The sequence below is a fragment of the Pipra filicauda genome, unplaced genomic scaffold (assembly GCF_003945595.2).
Source record: "Pipra filicauda isolate LSUMZ 115617 unplaced genomic scaffold, ASM394559v2 scaffold605_size231112_pilon, whole genome shotgun sequence".
NCBI lineage: Eukaryota > Metazoa > Chordata > Aves > Passeriformes > Pipridae > Pipra > Pipra filicauda.
In genome coordinates this window covers 178044-187689 of record NW_024104760.1, presented here as the reverse complement: position 1 = coordinate 187689, position 9646 = coordinate 178044, and the positions used below count along the sequence as shown (strand labels likewise).

At 57.0% G+C, this 9646-nt stretch overlaps 1 protein-coding gene across 1 annotated transcript; it reads right to left on the bottom strand.

Moving 5' to 3' along the window:
• Positions 1–3260: 3260 nt before the first annotated feature.
• On the bottom strand, positions 3261–9316 carry LETM2 (leucine zipper and EF-hand containing transmembrane protein 2). Its single transcript, XM_027744866.2, has 10 exons — positions 9083–9316; positions 8284–8734; positions 8015–8158; positions 7552–7686; positions 6988–7191; positions 6120–6239; positions 5847–5951; positions 5641–5727; positions 4893–4967; positions 3261–4584 (listed from the first exon to the last, which is right to left on the bottom strand). The coding sequence occupies exons 1-10, from the start codon at positions 9124–9126 to the stop codon at positions 4534–4536; spliced, it is 1416 nt and encodes a 471-aa protein (XP_027600667.2). The 5' UTR covers positions 9127–9316; the 3' UTR covers positions 3261–4533.
• Between the last annotated feature and the right edge of the window lie 330 nt (positions 9317–9646).

Here is a 9646-nt window from a genome sequence, read left to right as displayed (position 1 = left end):
TGTTCTCTGTGTCCCGTGGGGACGTGGGGACACGGGCATGGATGGTCCCTGGGGTGCTGCACTGGCTGGCACCCAGCTGAAACCCTGGAGGCTGATGGGACAGGACTGCCTGGATGCTGGATCCCAGCAGGGAGAATCAGCTCCTCTTTGCTTTCCCGGTAAGGCATCCTCTCCATATGGGCAATCCGGGAGAGGGACGTACCCCAAAGCTGGCATCAGCACCCCGCAGGTCCCACTCAGGGCTGTGGAAGACCTGCAGGACCAAAGCCACCCCCAGCACTGCTGGGTCCCTGCCCAGTGGGTGCCTGCAGCCCTTCCAGCACTGCCAGGCACCAGGCTCTCCCCTTAGGAGGTGGGTGGGATGGGGTCCCTTGGGAAATGACCCCAAAGCAATGGGGGATCCAGAGGCACTGCCTGTGGGACCTGCCCCCCTTCCCTGAGTGGATGGGGGGTGTTGGGCACTGGTGGCTGCCGAGCACTTGGCCCACCCCGTGTTTGGCTCTCGCAGCAGGTCCTTTGTCTCCTCCACTCCTCGCCTTCCTCTTTCTCTCCTTTTAAAGCCCTCGGGCTGTGCAGGACCGGGACAATCTCTTGGCCTCGGGCCAGGACGTGGCTTCCCTGCCGGCGCTGAGCTGGGCCTTGTCCCGCTGCCAGCCATGGCAGGAACCTCCTGTGCCATCCCACCTTGGCGCGGGGTCCCGCAGCCCGGAGCAGGGCTCAGCGGGTGTGTGGGGAGTGCCCCCCCCTCCTCCCGCTCAGCCTGGGGGCCATCACTGCCCCGGCCCCCTTGGCCACCCTCCAGTCCCCCCGTCCCACCCAGCTGCGGGGTCAGCGGGACCCCCGGGTCGGGCTCCAGCCCCGGCCACCCACAGCTGAGCGGAGCTGCAGCCAGATGTGCGCAGCTGCGGCGGAGGCAGCGCGAGGGGCACGTGGCTCCCCCAAACCCTCGCTGTCGTGGGCCCTGCCCTGCACAGGACAGGCAGCAGGATGGGCAGCAGGACGGGCAGTGGGACATGTCCCCTGGGGACACCCCGGGGACGTTGCAGTCTGCACCCCGTCACGCTCCACGCAGGGTTTGGGGCCGGGGCCGTTGTCCCACGTTACTTTAGGCCTGGATAAAGCTCCGTCTCCTTTGTTACACGTTTATAGCAGAGGCAGAAGTGCTGCAGGAATGCGGCGCTGGGATCCGGGAGCTGTAAATCCCAGCCTTTGTTGTGCTTGGACTGTGCTAAATCACTGCTTTTCCCTCTGAATATTAATTTCTTCCAAAAGTGCTGACCGGGGCATCTTTCCCCAGCAGCTTTCTGGGGAAGAGGCTGACGCAAGGCCTGGGGCTGGCTCTGGCACAGGAGACGTTCCCAACCAGCATCCAGCAGAAATCCTCGACTTGCCGCTGCCCTGGCACTGGTGGGATGGCACTGACACAGTGCCACAAAACCTGGCTCTGGGCCGGGAGCAGGGATAGCACAGGGATGCCCCGGGGAAAGGATAAAGGGTGGAGGAGCCAGTTCTCCAGGCTGAGGGGAGACTGGAAGGTGTTTGGCACCAGCGTGGCTGGAAAAGCTCTTCTCACGCCAAAGCACACACAGCCTTGGATCTCTGCAGCCTTTCATTTGCCCAGTGCTGCAGAACAGAATCTCATGATTTATGGGGCTCCACGGGGGTCATTTCCTCCCCAAGCTCGGGGGGTCATGGAGCAAAACTGCTGCCTCTCCCCTTTGTGTGCCTGCAGGGTCTGGGGGTCCCAACACACCAAGCAGAGCCAAGGCTCGGGCACAGCCCCCTGGAGAGCCCTGTGGTAGTAACGACCTGAGAGGGCCAGGGGGGCAGCTGGGGGGTGCAGGGGTTTTTGATCTGAAAAATGGGTTTGTTCAGGAGTGTGTTAAGTGGCCTGGGACTGCTTTGGGTTCATCTTGCTCCACCTGGCTCTCGTTCCCAGCTCCCCTGGGAGGCTTTGCCACAACCTGTGATCACTTCAGGCTGAACACGGAGCCAGGAGCTCGGCCATGGAGCTGGGGGTCACCACGGGGAATCCAAGGAAGAGCGAGCCCCAGCTTCCAGACCCTTTGCTTTTGATGTAACTGAGGCTGTGAAAGGGCCTCGCCTCCTGCCCATGCCCAGGTGCTCGCCTGCTGGCGGCCGAGTTTCTCTGCGTCTCTTTTGAAGGCTTTTGGCTCTGGGTGCGTTCCCAGCAGCGCATCTCCGGGCTCTTCGAGCGAGCACCGGGCGCTGCTGCGACCTGCCGGCGCTCAGCGGCGCTGGCCGGGGAGCTCCCCACGCCCGCCGGGACGCGGGATGAGGTGGTCGGGGGGGCTGCCAGGCACAGCCCGGCCTCTGCTCCACAGCCCCCAGCTCGGCTGGGCTGGTGCGACTCGTGCACAGCCGAATTACTGCTCGCGGTCCCGGGAAAACGCCTCCCTTGGGAATGGTGATGGTGAGAATTGAACGGGGTCGGGGCAGTGTGGCAGGGCTGGAAAAGCATCGATAGTAATGGGATTGTGGCTTGTAGGAGCCGGTGTGGGACTGGGATCAATCCCCTCAGGTGGCACTGGTGTGAGGTATCCGTGCTCCTGGTGCCCAACACCCTCCACACCCCTCTTGGAGGAGGTTTCCAGCCCTGGCTCTGCATCAGGGACCTTTTGGTAAAGGGCACCTGAGCTTCTGCTTCTCCTGGAACTACACCACTGGTTTGGCTTCTCCCTGTCACGGCAGCTTCAGGGACCCAAAGGTAACAGAGCTCCTGAGTGCACGGCTTGTCTGGGGGCGTCTCAGGCCCTGCAGCAACAGCTTATCCAAGGTTATTTCCCTGCCTCTTCCCTTTTGCACTTCAAGAAATCCTGTCCCCAGTTACTCCCAGCTTACCTGAGCAGAGCCCAATGTTCCCCCTGCCTGTGACATCCCTGTGTGACACACAGTGGACTGGGTTGGCTCTGTGAGCAGTTTCTGTGCTTCAAACAGGGAGATTTCCCCTCGCACAGCCCCCTCCTGCTCACCTTAACTCAGGCATTCCATCTCCCCAGTCACTTGCTTTAGCCATAACACAGAAATGACTTGTGTTTTTATTTCCACTCTCTCATCCCAGTGAAATCTTGCACTGAACAGCCCTGTGTCCAGCCCTGTGGGGTGAAAGGTCCTTCTGGGCCCTGCAGATGCCAGGCCATGGTTCTGTCCAAACAACCCACAGATTATCAAGGAGACGAGGTTTCTGCTCAACAGACAAGTGGCACCAGCAGCGTCCCCCCTGCACTAAGAGGCAGCAGTGACTCCACAGCAAGGGGGTTATTTTATTGAAATAACAATTGTTCCCATTTATTAAACACAGATCCAGCCCCACGGACGGGCTGGATGAACAAGGAGGGGTTGCAGGTACAGAGCTAAGGACACAGAACACCTGACAGCTGGTTCTGCGTTACTGGAGGAGCCTGAAGTCACAGGTTTAAAGTGCTGTTCACACCTGGCCTCGGAGAACTGGCTTTTCAGAGTCGGGTTGTTCTAAAGGCTGTCTGACCTCTGGAAGAGACATTTCATTCTACTTAGCACCAAATCTAATTTTACAGTAAGTATAAATATTCATATTTAAAATCCATGTGAGTAATTTCCAAGCATTTACATAGGACAGTAAAAAATCTAACAAATGCTAAAAACAGCTTTTCAGTATCCTCTGAGAGTCTGGCAAAACCTCAGTCCTTGCTGGAGCACGTGAGGAGCCGGTTTGTAAAGTATGAGTCTGACAGCACTTGGTGTGTAGTTCTGAGCCTGGTAAGGGTTAACCAAGCCTTCAGGCTTGGGACATGTGTGCAGGTCCTGGGTTGCTCCCTCACATGACCCAGAGGGATCCTGAAAGTGCAAGTCTGCTTCTGTCACAGTGTGTGGCACCAGCACTGCTCTCGCTGGGGAATGCAAATGCTCACGGGTGGAGGCTGTTCCTGTCACTGCTCTGCTCCTGTCCAGCAAGGTCTGAAGTCTTTCTGAGCAGTGCTGCTCCCTCCTTTCCTGTAGTTATCTTCCTCGGTACAAATGCGATGGTGAAATCCAATGGCCACACATTGTACTCTGTGCTGGTCGCTGGTTACACCACCCTAACCAGGACCAAGAGCCTGAGCTGTGATGCTCAGGACAAGCTGCTGGCTCTGTGTGTGTGGGGATGTTCCTGCAGAGGATTTCACACTGCAGAACAGGCTTTGCTGGACCCCCAGCCCAGCTCGTTCTGTGCCCAGGCTGTTCTGACATGAAAAGCCGCCTCTGCTAAGGTTGGGAGCACAAACACCTGCTCAGGAACAGCACAGACAGCAGCACCGTTACCAACATATTTACACCATAAGTTAAAAGTGGCAGGGGGAGGGATCCAGTACAAAAGAGAAGCTGGGGTCATCCAGACAGCACTGGCCTAGTTGCTAATAAGCTTGGGACAGACAGAGAGGCCCCTGAGGGCTACTGATGCCTCGTTGTGTAGAGCAGCCTCCTGAGAAATCCCTGTTCCCTCTGCAGGAGGTGTGGAGATGGAAGCTGTTCCCTCCCAGTGCTGGCTCTGGGTTAGGCTCCGTTGGCACCGGCCTTGCTGCCCTGGGACGCTTCCATTTTGGTCTAGGGGCAAGAGAAAGGGACAGATTTTAGGCAGTGCAAATGTTTCTTGAACTGCAAAATCTTTTCTGCAGGTGTCTTCCCATTTACCATGGGAAGCTGCTCTGCAGAGTAACAGCTGATGAAGAGCAAAGTTCTTCAGGTTAAAGGAGATAAAAAAGTCCATCTGGACTCCCAAACCTGCCCTAAGCAGCATCCCAGATGTGCACATGAGCAGCTGAATTGAAATGAAATGTTCACAGGAAGAAAATGGGCAGAAGGAAGGTAATCACTGCAGAAATACTTTTACATAAGGATTCTGACAAGCTCACCTCTTGTGGGGGAGGCTTCACTGACGCTTCTGAGACTGGCAATTTCTCTGTTGGCTGAGACACAAATTCTTCACCCTTTAAGGAAAAAGCAGCTGTAAGTCACAGAACCCTCTTGGAAGGGGCTAGACCCTGTAGAGCCCTTTCTCCCTTCTGAGCAAGGCTGTTCCCTGCTCACTCTGTGAAAGCTGTGTTGGCATTCCCATTGTTTCCCCAGTACAATTTAACTATGTGGAAATATTTCTGGCAGTTGATACGATATTCTCTAATTCCTGCTTTTATCAGCTGGGACTAATCTAAGGAGCTCACTGCAGCCTGATGCTGAGAACCATATGCTCTGGCTTTCTTACTCTAGATATTTTGGCTCCTCTTGTCCTGGACAACTGAGCCCAAATTCAGTAGGAGAGTTGAAAACAAGTCCCCTTTAACCATCTTCTCTGAGCTAAATGTACTTGGGTTGAGGTCTAAACCAAACTAGAAGCTCATGAGTGCTCCTTGGCTGGAAGCCAGTACCATGGCACTGAGTAACCAGCTGTTCCCAGCAAGGGGACCAGTTGTGTCACAGCAGATCCCTTGTCTCCTAAGTCAGAGCATGCAGCTGTGAGGTTCTTGGAGGAAAAACAAGACTGTGCTCTGCGCCGTGGTGTCAAACACTGGTTTTGTCTAGCTTTGGAAAGGTTTGTTCACACTCAGATCCCAACAATTTCAGCACTACACACATTTTCCAGCCTGCAGACTGCTATTTTCTAACCTTCCTTCCCTGTACAACAGGGGCAGGATCCAGGAGGGTCTCCTGGCCTTCAAGCACGGATGTCACCACTCCAGCAGCTTCTCCTGTCTGGGGAAGAACACAGAGACCTAACTTCAGTCCACTTGTGGGATCAAAGAACAAGATTCCTGCCACAGTCCTTCATTTCTATAACGGGTAATGGTTAAGCTATTAACCAAACAACGCACCTTGTTCTGGGAAACACACTGTGGCTTTATGTCCACTAAGTACAAGGCACGGGAAAGCAGGAGCAGAGAAGGGGGGACGTTCTCCTTTAAATGCAGATCCAGCCACTGTCAGAGGAAAACAGAAGGAAAAGTTATTTCATATTGCTGTGGGTACTTATTGATGCAGCACTCTTTGTCCTTTGTCAGGAAGCTGTGCCTGCTGCACCTGACCACTGCCTGGAATCTGCCCTCAGAGGAACCCTGTCCCACCAGCCCAGGCCAGGGCACACTCACCTGCCCGAGCTGCTCCCTCAGCTGCTCCTCGGAGACGCCCAGGGAGCGCATCCCCCGGGCCCTGCAGGCGCTCTGCAGCTCCAGCACGCTCAGCCCGCCGACCCCCTCCTTGGCGATCATCTGCAAGGGACAGGAACCTTCCTACCCACGCTCGGGGGAAGCCAAGCCCCTGACGCACCTGAAGGGACTTCTGGGAGTCCCCAGTCCAAGCTCCTGCTCAGAATTGCTCAGCATTTTCCATCTGTGCCTTGAGCCTCTCTAGGGATGGGGATTTCACGACCTCCAGATGACTCGTTTTACTGTTTACACACTCACTGATTTTAATTCTTTTTCTTATCGTGTTGGAGTTCTCCTTGCTGCAACTTATGGCCATTACCTGTTATCCCTCCGTTCTGCACCTGTGAGTCTGGTTCCATTTTCTAAATAACCCCATTATGCAGCTGAAAACCACAAGGGGACCCTTGGCCCTCCCCAGGCTAAATAAATCCAGCCACTTTATACACTAACATAAACTCCTAATGAATTCAGTTGTTTAAAATCTGCTGCTCCCATACAATATTCATTCCCGAACTGGAACCTCCCTTTTTTACAAGTTAACATGACTCCAGAACGAAATGTTTTAAACAGTGACAATATCTGCAGTGACACCTTTGTTACGGTTCCCCAAAGGCTGCAAGGGTGCAAGGAGAAGAACTCTCATTCTGTTTTATTCTGGGATCTCTGATGGAGATGATCTGACTCCTATTAAACTTCACCCCAGAGGTTGGTGGGAGGGCAGGGACACACCTGAAGCCAGCAGTGGCTCAGAGGGCAGAGCCTGAGAGCACACGCTCCACCCAGCAGCTCCTCTGTGCTGTTTCAGACCCACCTCATCATCTGCCTTGATGGTCCTGAGCCGGAGCAGCAGCTGGAAGCGGAGCAGGTTGTTGGTGCCGATGGGCTGCAGCTCCAGCAGTTTGCACAGAGCCACCAGCTGTGGCCTCTCCAGGTGCTCCAGGGTCAGCTCATCCTCGAAGAGCTTGGAGAAGCGGACGATCTCCTGCGTGCTGGGCTGGTGGCCGCTGTGACGGATCTGAACCAAGGGCCAAAAGCCAAACCTCAGCAGGATCACCCTTTGGGAACCCCCTTCCTTCCCTTCCCTCTTCCCGCTTCTCACACTGGAATTCCTGTCTCTGATGGAAACAGGGTGATACAGTTAAAAGTCAAAGTGAAACTGTTCTGGAGTGGGCACTGGGTGAAACTTCCACTGTTCCAGGATGAGAATTCCAGTGAGTGCAGCTCTGACAGCGGGGTCAGCAGGTGCTACCTGCAGGAGGCACCCAGGTACCAGCCCCTGCCAGGGCAGCCCTGTGCTGCCAAACCTCTCCACAACCCCAGTCCAAATCCTGTGTTCTCTGCCCACGGCTGCCACCCCCAGCACGGCCCGTCCTACCTCGTGCAGGTACGAGGAGAACTGTTTCCCTTGTCCTGTGTCTGCTTTGTTTCTTTTGGCCATCTCAGCAATGGTCTCCCGCAGGAACTTTGCTAACTCCAGCTTTGCATTTAGCTTCTTCCTCTGCTTTTCTTCCTTCACTCCGGGAAATAAAGCATAATTAGAAATTCCATTTGGAAAACAGGTGGGAGGAGATTCTGGGAAAGAGATGAAATAAGACTTCGGTTCTGAAAGCACCAGGCTTTGGTTACTGTAGGAAATGGAATTGCTGTGCACATTCCTGCTGATCCCTACAGCACAACCTCCCAGCCCTGCTGTTCAGCTCAGGAATAAGCTGGGAATGTCTGACCCGGACACGTGGGTGAGGCTGATCCTCGCTTCCAGGGAACAGCAGCTCTGTGCAGCTGCACAGATGTTCTGAGGAGCTGTGCACACACTCCACAGCCTCAGGCAGGACACAAACCTTTTTTGACTCCGTCTCAAACGTCGAGGGCAGCATTTCAGGGAAGAGCTTCAAGAACACAGGTAACAGAAATTCCATGAAGGGCACAATGACAAACACCAGGAAGGGAACCAGCCGGAAGAGATCTGCACAGGTTCTCAGCAGCTGTCCAGAGAAGAGCACAGCAGAGATTATCCTGAGATTATCACTCAGCCAGACACACAAAATGTGTCCAAAGGAGCAGCTAAACCTCTTACTGCACCACTTCAGCCGGGTGCTGTGGCACTTACCCTCCGCCTCTCCCTCCTGGTGAGCACCTGCCCGTGGAGCAGCCTCCACACCATCCTGGCAGCCACCTTGGTGTCGATCCAGAGCAGGTGGAACCCGTTGTAGTAGTGCTTCAGCTCATCCACGACCCTCTGGCGCAGAGGCTTCTTCCCCGGGGCAGCCTCCACGAGCTGTTTCGCCGGCGTTCGGGCGGGTTTGCTTCCCTGGCTCGCGGGATTCCCGGGGGACGGAGGTTCCCCTCGGAGCTGCTGCTGCCGCCGCGGGCAGGGGCAGGTGTGCAGGGTGTGGGCAGGTGAGCGGGGCAGGGCAGCGCCCAGGCGGGCACGGAGCGCCCAAGGAGGGGCTTGGGAGTCTCTGGAAGTCCAGGATAACTGGGAATCCACCAGCTGGACGAGGGCGAGGGCTGGAGAGAACGAGGGGCTGGAGGGTGTGAGGAGATGGGAGCCCCTGAAACTGGAGAGGTGTTTCAGTGAGAACAGTGCAGGGAGGCCGAGGCGTCACCCCCAAATCAACGTTCTCAGCGCCAGGTCAACTTGTGAAACTGATTTTGTGGCCGAGACACAGATCCTTCAGCAAGAGGTGAAATACTGAGAACTCGTCCCGTGCTAACAACCCTTCTCTTGCGGGAGAATAACCCAAGGCCCCACAGTGCCTCCCGGGAGCTCTTTTACCAACAGAACGGGATAAAACGTGCCAGTTGGAAACAAAAAAAAACCCACCACCAAATCTTCACCCCCAGCCCAGCGCGGCTAAGCCCAGCACAGGGCCCAGACCCCCCCCGGGAGGGGCTGCGGGGCTTACCTGACCCTGGCCACAGCCAGGAGGGTGTGACAGCCGCAGGCCATGGCTGCGCTGGATGGACCGGGGGGCGGTGGGACCCTCACTCCCGGCAGCGGCCGGGGGGCGGCGGGGGGCGCCGGGGCCCGGCCGGACCCATCCCCGTCCCGCTGCCGGGAGCGAGGGGAACGCCGGGACGGGGCCGCGCTGCCCCTCCCCGGTCCCGATCCCGATGATCCCGGTCCCGGTCTCCCTCACCGCCGGCCGCGCTCCTCCCGGCCCCCCCCGCCCGTCCCGTCTTGCCCCGCGCGCGCCGCTCTGACCCGTCGCCCCCCCACTCTCTGTGGTCCCCACGCAGGTCACGCCATCGCGCTGCGCCACGCCCCTCCGCTCGGCATCAGCCAATCAGAAGGCAGCACTGCGGCCCTGCCCAAGGCCCGCCCAATGGGAGCGGGGCAGGGGCAGGGCCTGACCCGGAGGCGCCCTCAAAAGAAGCCGCTGATTGGCTGCGCGAAGACGGGGGCGGTGCGCGGGTGGGCGGTGACGTCACGGGTTGGGTGCGTGACGCCTCGTGGGGCGGGTGGTCGC